At 35.4% G+C, this 16,946-nt stretch overlaps 1 protein-coding gene and 1 non-coding gene across 2 annotated transcripts in view; one reads left to right on the plus strand and one right to left on the minus strand.

Moving 5' to 3' along the window:
• LOC138173920 (serine/threonine-protein kinase VRK1) overlaps positions 1–16,946 on the plus strand; it is a 143,300-nt gene that overhangs the window by 91,559 nt on the left and 34,795 nt on the right. The window contains exons 6-10 of the mRNA XM_069103974.1: positions 2,085–2,193; positions 2,294–2,386; positions 9,204–9,336; positions 10,497–10,617; positions 10,930–10,988. Coding sequence (XP_068960075.1) covers positions 2,085–2,193; positions 2,294–2,386; positions 9,204–9,336; positions 10,497–10,617; positions 10,930–10,988 — 515 coding nt within the window. The remainder of the gene's footprint in view (positions 1–2,084; positions 2,194–2,293; positions 2,387–9,203; positions 9,337–10,496; positions 10,618–10,929; positions 10,989–16,946) is intronic.
• LOC138173938 (U6 spliceosomal RNA) lies at positions 4,953–5,059 on the minus strand. Its single transcript, XR_011171585.1, has one exon. It is a non-coding gene; the product is annotated as a U6 spliceosomal RNA (small nuclear RNA).

The raw sequence follows: 16,946 nt of genomic DNA on the forward strand, positions 1-16,946 counted from the left end.
CACACACACACACACACACACACACACACACACACACACACACACCCAGAAAATCCAAACAAACAGAAAATTCTAACACCCAGAGAAGAGAGAGTATCTAAGAGGTCAAGGTAGTTAACAGTGACATTCTGCAGAGAGGTCAAGAAGGATGAGTATGGAGAAGAAAGCTATTTTCAAAGGGTGTTTTACGTCCATTTGTTTGGATAGAACTATTAATGTTGCCTAAGCTTGCATTAGCTTTTGTTGGTCATGTCACACTCTTGGCTTATCGTGAGCTTATATTAAACTTAAATCTCTGCTTCTTTTTCAGCGTATAGCTTTTTAGTGAGTACTTATTCATTCCTGTGCAGTTTTTTTTTAACCCTCAGTATAGGACTTTACATTTATTTATATTAAATCTTTTCTTGTTGGCTTCAGTTTCATTATTCCAATTTGAGACTTTTTGAAATCTTCATTTTGTTGCAACATTAGATATTTCTTCAGCTTCTGGAAATGTAATAAGCATGTTTTCAATATATAAACCAGGTTGTTATGGAATAAGATTGGGCACTAAAGAACATTACTTTAGATGTCTTTCCAGGTTGGCTGTATTTATTAGTCAGGACTCTAGATGTCTGGTCATTTACTCAGCTCTGAATCTGTCAGTCAGAACTCATCTTCTGCCTTGCCATACTCTAGCCCTCATTTTTCATTTTGCATCACTAGTTGTGATATAGCCTAATGAATAGATCTATTTTATAGAAAAAAGGTATTTTAGACAGTAGCATAGTGGAAACATCACTGGAATGAGAATCAAGAGACCTACATTCTGCTTTTTTCTAGACATGTGACCTTGAGCATTGATTTCATCTCTTTGAATCTCAAGTGTCTTATCTATAAAATAAAATGAATTAGATAATACCCAATGGTTTTTCTAGTCCTAAAGTTCTCTTATTTTATAAATGATAGAGTTAAATATATAATCTTCTTTTTATAACTTTTACATTGATATCATTAGCATTTAGTTACTTGTTTTGCAGGGTAAATTGGAATATATAACATTATTGTTTTATGTCTCTTATTTGAAATTTGAGTAATTTAAATGCCTTTTTTTGGTGTTGTTGAAGAAGTTTGTTTCATTCAAGTCTTACCCACTTTGAATATGTTGTGATAGGTATCATCTTGTTTTGATTCATGAATATAGATTTGATTGATAGCACCATTATAAAGTAAGGGGTATATGTCCTGTACTCTAAGGATGCTATTGCTTTTAAGTGTGGGGTCAAAGGGATACTCAGAGTGGCTATCTGTTCCAGCTCCTTTATTTTATTTATAAAAAAACCAGAGAGCCAGAAAAGTGAAAACACTTGTCTAAGGACACACACATAATAACTAGCAGACCAGATATTTGAAGACAGATCTTCTGACTCCAAATCTAGTGACCTTTCTACTGTATCCTGTATGTTAAGTATTCAGAAAAATATAGAAGGTGAATGTGGTAGTCAAAGTAAAAACAAGAAATATGTATTTACAACTCAGTTAAGTTTTACAGTACATTTACTATGTAATATATAGTGAAAACTTTTATCTAGTTAGTATTCTATATTTTGATGCAATTTGCTGACATTTTATCAAGTTGGCTATTTTTTCCCTATTGTTGAAGCTGCCATATTGAATCTAGATATTAATGATTTGACATATTTTGATGTATGTGTTTTAACAAAAAAAAATCTAGCAGCTTTGGGGTAAAAAAGTATCTTCTTTTTAAAAGAGCTATTTCATGAAAATAATCATATGATTGGAATAATAGTGACTCCAAAAATGGGAAAAGATTACTGGCAAATCCATTGATATTGAATATACAGGATTCTCTCAGGTGGATAATATCCTTTTTAACTCTTGGTCAGGCTGGTTTAAGGCAGAAATTTAAAAGGAAGGTCATTGAAATAGTGTGTTAATTTCCAATAGAAAAATTGTTTTTCAAGCATTTGTGTTTAGGATATTTTATTAAGAACTTTTTCCTTAAAGAGGTAAGCATAATCTCTTAATTGCAAAGTGGATCACTGAGTTGCCTTTCTTCCATTGATTTTTTTGTTTGCTCTTAGTTATAGGTTTATGGTAATGGATCGCTTTGGAAGTGATCTTCAGAAATTGTATGAAGCTAATGCCAAAAGGTTTTCACGAAAAACTGTCTTGCAGCTAAGCTTAAGAATAGTAAGTGTTTGTAATACTGTGTAAGCTACTTTAAGTTCAGTACATGTCCTCTGCTGGTTGAAATTAGTATTACATTAATTTCTATTTGTTCATTTCTTAGCTGGATATTCTGGAATATATCCATGAGCATGAATATGTACATGGAGATATCAAAGCCTCAAATCTTCTTCTGAACTACAAGAACCCTGACCAGGTAGTTTTATAACTTTAATTTTTTTTCTATTTAAGACCTATTCAACAAATCAAGTTACTTTGAACTTTTGAACCCCAGCAGAAGTTTAACTTTTTAAAAGTGGATATAGTAATAATAATATTTCTACTTGACACTTTTATCTAGTTAGCATTCTATATTTTTGATGCAATTTGCTGACACTTTATCAAGTTGGCTATTTTGCCCTAAATAATGTTCAGGAAGAGTGCTTGCGAATACAAAATGAATTTCAAATAGCTATTTGGGGGTGGAAGCTTAAAATTATATAGTGCACCAATGAATTATGTTTGCCTGTCTGCTTTGTCACTTTTTCATTTCCTTTGTTCAAGAAATCCATCAAATGTAAGACTTCTCTTACTTGGAAAATTTGGTCTTTAACATGTTGATTATTCAAATCAGTTGTTTTACAGAAATATCTCAGCTGTCTAGTTTTTTATACTCTTTAGTGTCTAGAATTCAAATGTGTATTTCCATGGTCTCTTCCTTTCCCTCCACAATTTTTAACTTTGTTAGGAAAGAATAAAAACTAATATTACTGTACTTTTAATATAGTTGGCAGAATAGTAGTGAGGTCTAGATAAATTTCTTAAAAGTAACACTAGGTTGACATAGAGAAATGAAGAAATTTTAGATATAGAGTATGCTAATATATAAGCAATTATTCTAGTTGCCTAATTGATCTAAGAAAACATTTGCATTTTGACTCTCTGTATCATTATTCCTCATTTTATTTTACTATCTCTTCATTAATTCCAAGGGTCATAAAGGCATCCAAGCCCTCCTGTACCCATTACCAGCATTTAGCAGCTAATGCTATCTAGATGGATAATTGTGTGATACACATTACCCTTGTGCCACTAAAATCTGAAAACAAAACCCAACACACAACTCAAGCATATTATGGGGAAGTTATTGAAGCATATGAGTTTTTGCAAGGTGAAGTACAGCCAGTATTGTAACAACTCCTAGGATATGAATGCTGTAACATAGCACCTTCCTGTATTTCCCATTGATGTGCAATCAGTTATGGTCAGTCACAAAGCATTTATTATTTACAGACTGAGGATGTGCTACTGTTCTAAGATCTGGGGACAAAAGCAAAACAGTTCCTGTCTTCATGGAACTTTCATTTTAATGGGGGAGATAACATGTGTTCATATTAGTAAATACAAGGTACATAGGAAGCAGAGGAAAGGTATACTTGGATGGGAATGTTCTAGCAACTGGGGGAACCACAGATAGCTTCTAGAAAAAAAAGGTAGTACTTGAACTGATTCTTGAAGACAGCGAGGTATTCCAAGAGGCAGAAGTGTGGAGGGAAGGGCATTCCAGAAGTGGGGTTCAACCTGTGCTAATGGCTAGAGTTAAGCACCTGGACGGAATTTCAACAATTTTGATTGACTTGTAGGCTCAGTACACACTCAGGACTCTGTGCCCTTTTGTCAGCTTTAGTTGTAGATACATGGTTAAGGGAGTAAACTTATGGGAAGGTTTTCCAAATTAACCTAAAGATAATATACAGTCTTTGGAAGGCAGAGCTCATTTTAGGATGAGTAGACTACTTAGCCTGGATCCCAATAAATATAGTGAGAAAGATTTTGATAGAAGTTACTATTAGAGTGGAGAGAGGGGCACCTTGATTCAGTAGTACCTTGAATAGGGATGTTCAGGTTTGGTTTTAACAGTCTAAATTAGGTAGTGGTTGAAGAAAATAAAGGAGACCATTATATTACTTTTTACATATTATCCTGTACTGTTTGTTTCTGTTGAGACATTTTTGTGGTTGTCATAGAATTGATGTTAAGTCTTTCAAGCCATTTTGCTTTATATATAAAATTTTTAGGTCAGATACAAAATAGATAAGATTATGGATGATTTTGAAGCTTCTCTTAATCAAGATAGTATGATTAGAAATGGTACTTACTTTAAAGTTATAAAAGATATAATACAGTATGTAGAATGTATCTAGTTTCAATTTTTAATCAAATATGACATGGTATAATTTATTACATGGAAGTAATTTTATGAAACCACTGTCAGGAGGTTATTCCTTTTTAAAAAAAATTCTTGATTAATTTGTTCCTGTTCCATTTTCACTCCCATTGAATTTCCTCATTTGCTCAATTGTATGCATCTTTCAAATGACTGGTTGGGGTTAGGGCCTTGGAACAGACCAAAGTTAAGTGGTCCACATGATATCAAGATCATGAACTCATTACTTCTGAGCTCTAATCTCCATGTTCTTCTCCTTCCTCCTTCTCTTTTCTCTACAATAAAAAGTAACTTTATGATGTATATTTTAGCATTTTTGTATAGGGGACATCATCTGTAAATCCTTTAGTTAAATTTTATAATCTATAAAGTATCATGTCAATTTTATTTTATAGAGCAGAAGAATCCTTTAAAGATTGTCTAGTCTAAGCTTCACGTTTTTTTTTTTTACTCACAACTAACTTTTAATACTTTAGTTTCTTAAGGGGATGTGAAATTTCCTTCTGAATATGTACTGCTTTTTTGTTTCCGCCAGATTTTGAGTTACAAATTTTCTAAAAATATGGAACGCTTCACGAATTTGAGTGTCATCCTTGCACAGGGGCCATGCTAATCTTCTCTGTATCATTCCAATTTTAGTATATGTGCTGCTGAAGTGAGCACCTAAGCTTCACATTTTATACATAAGGAAACTGAGGCACAGAAATGCCAAGTGACTTTCCCAAAGGTACACAGAAAGTGGCAGAACTGCAATTCAAACCTAGGTCCTGTGGTTTCAAATTCACTACTCTTTTCATTTTACCATGCTGCTTATCACTTTATGAAGTGAATAGATATTGCATTTGTCTTATAAATCAGACTGAGAAACTGGATATATACTGTAGTAGTGACTCTCAAGCAGAATTAGAGTAAAAAAGTCTTTTTGGGTTGGGGAAAGAAACAAGTAATAGCAAATGATATCAGTCAACAGGTACTTATTAAGTATCTCCTATATATGTTCAACCTTGTGTCAGTCTCCATAGGAGATAGAAGAACAAAGTATGAAAGTGTGAGTTATAGTGCCTACCCTTGAGAACCTTATAATCTATTAGGGGAGATGAGACTATTAATAGATATGAAATAACTAGAGAATAGTATATAACACTATATCAAGTACTAAAGTATCATAATACAGTAGAAATTATTTTAGTTATTTGAGGCCTGTTTAAAATTTTTGGCAAGTAAAAAAACCACAAATTCACAGAAATTTTAATATTAAAACATTTATAAGCATTAGGAAAATAGGGACCCAGGGACTTTAGGTTAAGAAGGCAACATGAACTGGGCTTGGTGTTGTATACTTGTTTTTAAGGATTCTGAGGCTGAGGCTTGCTTAGGTTCAGGAGTTGTCATAGAGCTAAAATGTCTCTATTGTCTGCATAAGTTCAGCACTCATATATTGAGTCTTCCCCACCCCTGCCCAGAAGTGGAGGGCCACAAGACTGTCTAAGGAGGAGCAAACTGGCCCTGGTGGGAAAGATGAAGCAGGTTAAAGTTTCTGTGATGATTAGTATTGCGATTGGGCTTGTGGCTTGACATTGTAACTCTAGTCTGAGAGAGATAGGAAGAGTCAGTTTTCAGGAAAAAAAAAACAAAAGCAACATGAAATGATGTAGAGAATATCAGTTCTCCCAAATAAACTCCATAATATATCTGAAAAGGACCCAGAAAGACTAATGATAAAGAAAGGAACAGAAGGAAACTCTTTCATTTAGTTCAGAACTACACAAATAGATGCCCCAAAGCCAGCAAAGGCTGGCAGGGAAACTAGTGTGAGCTCAGGTAATTGTAGAAGCTGACTAAATAGAGAAGTTCTACCAGGGAAGCCAGTATGAACTCCAGTAAAAAGGTCTGGAAAGGTGGCAGAGGTGCTGACAAAGAGTATTATGGAGAAAACCATTGTGAGCTCAGACTAACAGACCAGAAATCATCCAGTGCTTTGTGGGGTAGAGTGGTAGATTCCAAGTTAATTATGGTTCTAATAACTGTGAACCTGAAACCTGTCTCTGGTCTGGCAGAACAGAAGTTCCCATTGTTCACTGCACAGGGAGAAAGGTCTGGGCCATGTACTCCTTGGAGCACTAGTAGCTAAATCAAGACAGAAGGGCAAGTCAGTGCCTGTGTGCCAGTTCTAGGGTAACTATAGAGGAGGCCTGAGAACAACACGATCTCTTAAATCCCATGAAGCCTGTCAGGGGCAGAGCAGGGGATGGAACCAACTCCTTATTGGTGATCATACAGAAAGGAGACTGAGACCAGCTGAGGCAGGGACCTACCTTGAACCCCTAGGAAGCTAAGAAAAGAAATTTAAGGATTAAGGCAGAGTGGAGACAAATATCAACTAACCTATCCATATTGGCAATGTCACAGCATCCAGAGTTTAGAAGGACAGGACCAAAGTGTCAGAGGAAATTGGCCTCAACATAAATTCCTAATCCCTAGTCCCAATGAAAATCTCACTTTCTATAGGAAGCCTTCTCTAATCCCTATTAACTCCAGTGCTTTCCCTCTTTTAATTATTTCCTATTCATAGCTTGCTTTGTATATTTGTATGTATTTCCCTCTTTTAATTATTTCCTATTCATAGCTTGCTCTCTATACATTTGTTTGCATGTTGTCTTGTCCATTAGACTGTGAACTCCTGGAGGGCAAGGAACGTTTTTTGCCTCTTTTTGTATCCCTAGCACCTAGCACGATGCTTGGCCCATAGTAGATGCTTAGTCAGCATTTATATACTTGCACTGAATATGCACCATTAAGACTTCAGTTGGTTGCATGACTAAGATATAATCAAATCACAAACAAATTAGACCATGGAAAGAAGGATTCACTGTGTATAGGCAGGAATTCTTACTCAACAAAGTATAAAGAGGATCACAGGATAAAAAACCTGGGAACACTAAAATTTTATATTGCATTGTTTCACTGGGCCCTCATTGTGGCAAGGCAATCTTTTTACACCTCTGTATTTGATTTATTTCCCCCCCTCACCACAGGAGATTTTCCAAACCTTTTCATTGTTTCTTAAATCTCCTACAGCTCTCTCCTCTCACTTTGTCAACTGAGAACCTTGCCTCATTTTTCACTGAAAAGACTAAAGCCATTCACAAAGAGCTCCCTTTTCTCCTCTGTTCATCATGTCACATCATTCAACTATCATTCCATATCTCTTCTTCCTTTTGTGGTTAAACTCTTTGAGAAGGCCATCTATAATAGGTGCTCTCATTTCTTTTTTTTCTTACTCTCTTAACTCTTTATAGTATGTCTTCTGATCTCATCATTTAACTGAAATTACTCCCTCCATTTACTAATACTCTCTTAATTGCCAAATCTAATGGCTTTTCATCTGTCATCATCCCTTCTTTATCTGTCTGTTGCCTTTGATATTGCTGATCACTCTCTTCTCCTTGATACTCTTTTTAGGTGTTGGAGACACCAGTCTCCCCTGGTTCTCCAAATTTTTGCTTACTCCTCAATTTCCATTGCTGGATTTTTATCTAGTTCATGCACATTAACTATGAGTGTTCTCCAGGGCTTTGGTCCTGGGCCTTCTTTTCTTTTCTTTAGCATCTCTTTACTATACTTCTGTTTACTGAGAAAGTGGCCTTATCAGTTCCAGTAGATCTGATTTTTATCTCTGTGCTTATGATTGATTCTCAAATCTTCTTATCTAACCCTAACCACATTTACACATTTCCTAGTCTATTGGACATCTCAAACTACTTTTTCCATAGTTGCCTTAAACTCAAAATATCCAAAACTGAACTAAATATATTCTGCCCTTCCCCTACCCTCCCCAATTCTCCCCTTTTCCTAACTTTCCTATTACTCTTAAGGGTACTGCTATCCTTCCACTGCTCCAGGCTTACAGCTTAAGTGTCATCCTCGACTCTACTCTTTCTTATTGCCCTCTCCCATCCAGTCATTTATCAAGTCCTATTGTTTGTATTTTTGTAATCTCCCCCTCCCCCTTCTTTTCTCTGACACTACCATTACTTTCTTGCAGGTCCTCATCACCTCATACCTGGATTATTACAATAGCTTTTTAGTTGGTCACCCTGCATCAGGTCTCTTCCCACTTCCATCTCTCTTCTGCTCAGCTGTCAAAATGATCTTAAAGTATGGTTTTGACCATGTCACTCTTCTACTCAATAAACTCCTTCTCAATAAACTCACCTTTTGAATCAAACGTAAAATACTTTGACTTAGTCTCTTAACCCCTTAGGCCTCTCCCACCTCCTGTGAATTCTGTGATTCAGTGCCATAGGCTTCTTTAGTGTTCCTCTCACATGCCATTCCATCTCCTGACTGAGCAATTTCACTATCGGTTCTTCAAGAAACCTTTCCCAGTTCTCCTTAGTGATGTATTCTCTCTATATCTTCTTTGTATGTAGTTGTACTGTTACCTCTTTTGTTAGATTGAATTCCTTGAGAACAGGGGCTATTTTTGACCTGTCTTTATATCTGCTGTGCTTAACCCTGTACCTAGTCTGAATAGAAGGGACTGGGGTCTTATCTTTAGATTTTCCTTAGTCCCTAGCAGATAGTTCTTCGTGTAGCAGTTATTTAATAAATTATTTTTGAATGAATGAATATTTTTGTATTTTGACTTAAGCTATCTTTTAGGGGTCCTCCTCCATGATAACCTATAGATGAATTCACCCTGGGAATATAATGACATTCCATTGTATTTTGCTTCTGGGTTTGTGTGTGTGTGTGTGTGTATTTAATTGGATTTAATCTTAGTGTGATATTTGGAAATTTCTAGGTATATTTAGTAGATTATGGCCTCGCTTACCGGTATTGTCCAGAAGGAGTTCATAAAGAATACAAAGAAGACCCTAAAAGGTGTCATGATGGAACCATTGAATATACAAGTATTGATGCACATAAAGGTGTGGGTAAGTAAATAACAATTAAGGTTAGTATTTTTAAAACTGCTAACATATTTTGAGCCCCTATTTCTTTGATTTAGAACTTTTAAAAAATTGAATGACATAAGGCTGGCATTAGGTCACTTTTGTTTTTTAAAAAAGTTTTTTTTTTCAAATGGAGAAGGTTTTTTAACTGTGTGAAGGCTAGATGGCCCACTGCCTAGACCTGGAGTCAGGAAGACTTGAATTCAAATCCGGCTTCAGACATTTACTAGTCTTGTGACTCTGGGCAAGTCATTTAGCATCTACCTCAGTTTCCTTATCTTCAATATGAGGATAATAGTAGCACTAGAAGAATTGGTTTAATGATAAAATAAGATAATATTTGTTAATTGTTTTGTAAATTTTAAAGCACTATAAAAATGCTAGCTACTATTATTTTTTTCTAAAGATAACTTTCTTAGTTTCTTGAATTTTCTTTAAGAATTTGTTCACAGGGGCGGCCAGGTGGCTCAGCGAGTAAGAGCACTGGCTCCAGTGTTGGGATGACCTGGAGATCAAATCCCGGGCTCAGATACTCAGCACCACACCCAGAAATAACTGGGCGTGTAAGCTTGAGCAAGTTACTTAACCCAGATTGCTTAAAAAAAAAAAAGAATTTGTTCACAGTTTAACAAATGTGTCATATGTTAAAAAATAATTCTGACTTTAAGTCGCTTATGCATTTCCAGTTAGGTATTGTATAAAAAAGGTGAAGGTCTTTTAAAATGAAATTTCAATTAGTGTCTTTCGATAATCATAAATACTTGATCTATTCTGAATTCAGAAGAGTATAAATTGAAAACTGTACCTCTTAAAGAGCTTGATGATCTTTTGATTGCATCTATGTTTCCTAAGAGTAACACTGAAATCAGTGTATCAATAAAATCTTTTAAATTTTATTTCTTTGTGGGTTTGTGTATCTCAATGTTGTTTCTTGAAACATTACAGATTTGTGATACTCAGTGGCCCTATTACTTGAAGAGAAGTCAATTTTTATATTATCCCAATTTTTGCTTTAAATAATACATGAAAATTTTTATAATAAAAGACTTCAGTTATATTCTTTTTTCTAGTTTATCTTACATATATTTGAAGTAATTACTTTAAAATGTTCAGCATGCCTTAATTCTTGCTTTATATTTCAGCTCCATCAAGACGGGGTGACTTGGAAATACTAGGTTACTGCATGATCCAGTGGCTTAGTGGCCATCTCCCTTGGGAGGACAATTTGAAAGATCCTAACTACGTCAGAGATTCCAAAATTAGGTAGAGGAAAATGTGATTTTTTTTTTCCCTCAGACTGACTTGTAATAGAATTTTCTTTGGCACTGATATTTTTTAAAAGTTAAAATAGGCTAGAATATTTGGATTAAACTCTGTTTAACTGTTTAACAGTAACGTAATTGGGTAGACTTAGCATGTGCCCTTATTTATGTATGTTTTTTTAAGCAAAGCCATTAGCATATCTAGGATATCACATAATTCCATTTTAAATTTGCTATTTCACCTCATCTTGCTATTAACAATCTACTGAAGGATGAAACCTTAAACAGTTATTCATTCTTTGATCTTTCTCAGCTACCGAGAAAATATTGCAAGTTTGATGGACAAGTGTTTTCCCGAGAAAAACAAACCAGGTAGGAAGGTTTTTGTTTTGGGAAGAAAAAAATTGTGATAACTGTATAATTCCTCTTAATATCAGAAATTTCAGCAAAATATTATGAGAATAGAATTGTGGAAAGTAATCTTTTTTTTTTTTTCCAAATTTATTATAATTTAATTAACACATACAACAATCTTAAACACAAAATTTATGTAACACATAGATAATTTATAACTTATAAAAAACAACTATAGTAATAATACTAATGTGTTGGGTTGGCTTATTTTTTTTTGTGCAAATTTTTTTTCCCTTCCCTTTCTGCTTCCTACTTTCCCCCTAACTGACCAAGTTTTAAAAAATTCTGAAAAATAAAACTCTCAACATTTATACTTGTATAGTCCATCAAAACAAATTCCTCCACTGGTCATGTCTCAGAACGTATATCTTTTTCATCATCACTTATGTAACAGAAGGTCAGCAGCATGTTTCATTTTTATTCTTTTAGACTTATGGTTTGTCATTGGGTTGATCAGATTCCAAAGTCTTTTGAAGTTATTTCTTTATGTCCTTATTACATAGATTGTTATGGTTTTACTCACTTTACTCTACATCAATTCATGGGAGTCTTCTTAGTTTTCTCTGAAACTTTCCATTTTGTCATATTCTTAAGGCACAGTGAGATTCACTTACATTTATGTAGCTCATTTTGTTTAGCCACTTTGAAGTAACCTCTTAGTTTCCAGTTTTGGGCCAGGACAGCTGGGTATCACAGTGAACAGAGCACTGGAACTATAGTTAGGAAAACTTGAATTCAAATGCAGCCTCAGTTTCTTGATAGCTATATGACCGTGGCTGGGCAAGTAACATAACATTAGTCTGCCTTAGTTTCCTCAGCTGTAAAATAGAGTAATAGAACTTACCTCATAGAGTTGTGAGGATCAAATGAGAGAATATTTTTGAAGTGTTTAACATAGTTGTGGGTTCTTAATACATGCTTATTTTCTCCTTCCCTCCCACAAAAATTGCTACTATAAATATTTTTGTACATATAAAACCCTTTCCTCTTTCTTTGATGTATAGGTCACCTAGGCAGCTGGATGGCTCAGTGGATGGAGGCTGGGCCTGCCTAGAGTTAAGAAGATCTGAGTTAATACTCACCCTCAGATACATACTAGCTCTGTAAACCTGGGCAAGTTACTTTACCTCTGTTTGCTTTAATCCACCAGAGAGGGAAATGGCAAACCACTCCAGAATCTTTGCCAAGAAAACCCTATGAACAGTATGGCCCAGAGGGTCACAAACATTTAGACTCGACTGAATGACTAAGCAATAGGTTACCTACTTGTAATATAGTTTGGTCAAAGCATGTATGTGTTTTAGTGACATTGTGGGCTTATTTCTAAATTGCTTTCCAGAAAGGTTGGACCAATTCCTAGCTCTATCAGTAGTACATCTGTTTTCCTGCAACTCTTCCAACTTTTGTCATTTTCTTCTTTTGTCATTTTTTGCTAGTCTGAGTATGAAGTTGAACCTCAAAATTGCTTTAATTTATCTAATTATTAGTGCTAAAATGCATTTTACTATGATCATTGATATTTCTGATGGTTGTTAATGGTTGCTGGATTTCTTCCTTTGAAAGTAGCCTATCCATGTCTTTTGACCATTTATCTATTGGGAAATAGTTCTTTGTTTTATAAATTTGAATCAGTTCCTTATATTTGTTGGATATGAAAACTTTTAAACATACACTTCCTGCATAGCAGTTGTTTAATGATGTTAAGTAAATCCTAAGTCATTATACCATGTTTTGCAGCTAAAAATGGAATGTGGTCTAGTTCTTTCAAGAAAGAGAACCGAATATCATATTTTACCTTCCTGGTCACCAGTAATTGTTTTGCTGTGCTAATTTTAAATAATGGTCTATTCTTCAGGACAAGAATTGTATTTCCACTTGTTTACAGTGCTGATCAAGTGTAATGTTATTCACTTTTTTCCCTCTGCACATTTTCAAGTGTTCAGAATGCTCAGATTTACACATTAATTCAAATGTTATTTTAAAATTTCCACTCTACCTACCTTTGGCTACAGATTTGAATCCTTCAGTTTTTGAAAAGTTGTGTTGAATTCTTTCTTTCCTAGTACATTTAGTAGAACTCTTCAGTGGTGGGCTCGCTTGAGGCTCCTTTTGGCTAAAGCTGTTCTACCACCTGGGATTCTACCAAGTATCCTTCTGGTATCTTCTATTTGTTGTTATCACCAATTTTGCCTTATAAGTTTCTTATCCTCTACTAACCTTTGTGTTGAAAGCATAAGATTCTTCTGAGTTCTTGGAAGCTACCTTGTTTCTCTACTTCTCATCCTCAGCCTTGTATTTTTAGTTTCTTGAATTATTCACTCAATATCATTTTTGCTCAAATGGCTTCAAATATCAAGCGAAAGAGGATTGACATTAAACTGCAGCAAGTTCTGAACATTCTCAGATTTATTCCTAGACAAAATGGCAGCCTGGCTAGCAGTAGCATAAATAACAACCTTGTAAGATTGGTAACTTTGTTCAGGACTCTGACATTGATTAAGTACTAGAGAATTTCTAGATCTTGGAGATGGAAGTAGAGCCACCCACCAAGTCATGGGTCTGTCACTTAGTTAATCATCCCTTGAGACCTTTTCATGGTGTCCGGTGGACACCAGTATAATGACTTTTTATTATTTTATTATTATAAAAAGTATTCCCTTTATAAACATACATACACAGATATATACCCATATGTGTACATCATACATGCGCATACATATAGCCAACATTTGATTACTCTAAAGCTAATCATTCCCTTTATATGCAAGGTAGATTTTTTTTTCTGTAGTTCTTTTTGGAAATCTTTTTTTTTTTCTTATGTATGCTTTTAGTAGAAGTCACAAAACTTATTAGCAAATAACTTTTCTAAATGATTTAACTGGGAAGTAAGGATAGAAGTAAGCATTAGAATTGTTGGGAAATAAAATTTTTGGATTATTTATAGTTTGCTTTTTTTTTTTATCCCACTTTAATGTTGGCTCCATTCTGCCTTCCCCCTTTTTTGAAAAAAGATGATAGAGTTTGATTAACAGTATCTATCTATTATTGAGGTAATATGTTTCAGCTCCACTGCCCCACTTTTCTTCCCCTATCTCTGGTCTAAATCTCTGATTCTTCAAAAAATCCTCCTTTCATAATCTACTCTCTGAGGTTGACATTTGTTTTCCTTGTGACTGTTCTCACACTCATACTAGTCTTAAGTTCCCCTCTTTCTGTCCTGTGTTTTGTTCTATTGAATTTAATATATTTCTAGGGTATATATGGGGGTGTGTGTGTGTGTTTGTATGTGTGTGTGTGTGTTTGTGTGTGTTTGCATTTGCTTTCTTTTTGGAGGGGGGAGGGCCAGGCAGTTGGGATTAAGTGACTTGCCCAAGGTTACACAGTTATTAAGTGTTAAGTACCTGAGGCTGGATTTGAATTTAGGTCCTCCTGACTCCCGGGCATGTGCTCTATTCACTTCGACACCTAGCCACCCCTGCATTTGTATTTTCAATTCTCCTTTGTCTCATTCAGGTAAGAGTGAGGACTATGTGATTCTAGTCCTCCATCATTTCTTCCATGTACCTTCTCACATCCCATCCCTGTTATGAGAAATAATCCCCTTGATCCTTTTTTGTCCCCTAAACAATTCCTTTCATCTTTTTATCTCTTTTTTTTTTTTACTTTATCAAATGCTTTAACTTCTAGTTTACATCATTCATTTCTACAAGATTTTGAGTTACAAAATTTTCTTCCCGTTTTTCCCCTATCCACCACCTCAACATAGTGATCCCACTGGATATCCCCTCTTCCAATCTGCTCTCTCCCATATCTTCTCCCATACTCCCTCCAATTTTCCAGTTGTGCATGGTGGATCTCTATGCCCCACTGCTTGTATATCTTATTTCCTAGTTACATGTAAAATAATGTTAATAATAGCATATATATACTTTTAAACATTTGATTTTAAAACTTTGAATTCCAGATTCATTCCCTTCTTCCCTTGTCACCCACCCTTACTAGGAAGATAAGCAATTCAATATAGGTTGTACATATGTAGCTATGCAAAACATTTCCATAGTGGATATATTGTAAAAGACTGACCATATTTCCCTCCCTCCTATCCCACTTCCCACTTGTTCTATTCTCTGCTTTGATCCTGTCCCTTTTCAAAAGTGGGTGCTTCCAACTTCCCTCCTCCCCAGCCTGTCCTCCTTTCCATCATTCCCCCTCTCATCTCCTTCCCCCCTACTCTCCTGTAGGGTGATACCCTATTTAGTGTGTATGTCATTCCCTCCCCAAGCCAAATTCAATGAGAATAAGGTTGACCCATTCCCTTTTGCCTTCCTGTTCTTCCCCTCCATTGTAACTGTTTTTCCTTGCCTCTTCTGTATGAGATAGTTTACCTCATTCCGTGTCTTCCCATATCCTCTTATTATATTCCTCTCTCATCTCTTAATTTCACCTTTTAACTATCATCCCTTCCTATTAAATTTGTCCTGTGCCCTCCATCTAGACTGGTGGCTTGGTACCCCTACAATCTGCAGGCCAGGAGCTCTGGAGAATTCATGTAGTGGCGGCTACATGACTGCAGCACCTCAGTGGCTTCTCCCTCCGGGGGTAAAGGCCTGACCGCTCACTTGGACTACTGGATCCCCAAATCCACACTGCACTGACCTCTTACTTTGTCCTTAGCATCTATGTGTTGATAATTCTGGAAACTGACACAGCTGCTGGTGATCTGAAGTCCCTCCAGCTGGGGACTGGTTGTGGCTGCCTTGAGGCTAAAACCTCCGGCTCCAGTGGGGCTGGGCTCACCTCCTGGAGGGCTGTGCTGGCCCCTTCCTGCCAGCCTGCTGGACTGTCTTTAGAGGGAGGTTAGCTTCTCTGTCATTTTGTGGGTTCTGTAGCTCCAAAGTTTGTCTAGAGTAATTTTTTACATGAAATGGAGAGGTAGAAGCCAGAGCCTCAAGGAAGTCCTTTTTCTACTCTGCCATCTTGACTCCACCCCCCTTGTTTACCTCTTTTAAGATCATCAAAACATTAAAACTTCCCTCAGTCCAACTGTTACTCTTATTTAACTTCCTCATTGCCCCTTTGAAGACATTAAGGTTTTGGAAAGCATTTATTTCTTCTGTCTCTAATTAGAACATTAGAATTTCATCATTGTGTAGCTTCTTCCAATTGCTGGAATTTAAATTTCTCTTGACTCTTTTGTTTGCATTTCACAGCTTTTACTCAGCTCTGGTGTTTTCATTGGGAATACTTGAAAGTCCTCTGTTCATTTCATGATCCATTTTTTCCCCTTTAGGATTTATACTTAGTTTGCAGGATGAGTTCTTTCTGGTTTTAAGATTTCATGTTTTGTCTTTTCAAATCTTATTTCTCCCCAGACTTTCATGTTGTTTATGGTAGTGGCTGCTCAACCTTCTGTGATTATAACTTTGTTTCCTTAGAATTTGAGCTCTTTTTTTTCTGGCAGCTTGCAGTATTTTTTATTTGATGTAGAAGTTCTGATTTTTGGTTATGACATTCATCAGAGTTTTCATTTTGGGGTTTCTTTCAGGAGCTGAATTTATTTTTATTTTACCTTTTAGTTCTAATAGTTCTATGGTCAGATATTTAAAAAAATTTTAAAAATATGATACTTGACTGAGTTTTTTTGTTGTTGTGATTTTCAGGGAGTTTGATTCTTAAATTATCTTCCTTTGTCACTTGCTTCTGATTGTAGTTGCTTTACATTTTTTCAGTATTTTTACTTTATTCTAATATTTATTTATTATCTCATGGAGTCACTGATTTCCATTTGGGCCCATTTAACTTTTAAGGTGTCCTCTGCATGGGTAAAGTTTACCAATTTTAAGAATTAAGTTATTCCCCTATCAGTTGTTACCTTCTTATTCAGTTGATAATCACTTATTAAGTTTGTTGTTTCAT

Source organism: Petaurus breviceps, unplaced genomic scaffold, assembly GCF_028583685.1.
Source record: "Petaurus breviceps papuanus isolate PSGF00001 unplaced genomic scaffold, PetGlider_PUasm1.0 67, whole genome shotgun sequence".
NCBI lineage: Eukaryota > Metazoa > Chordata > Mammalia > Diprotodontia > Petauridae > Petaurus > Petaurus breviceps.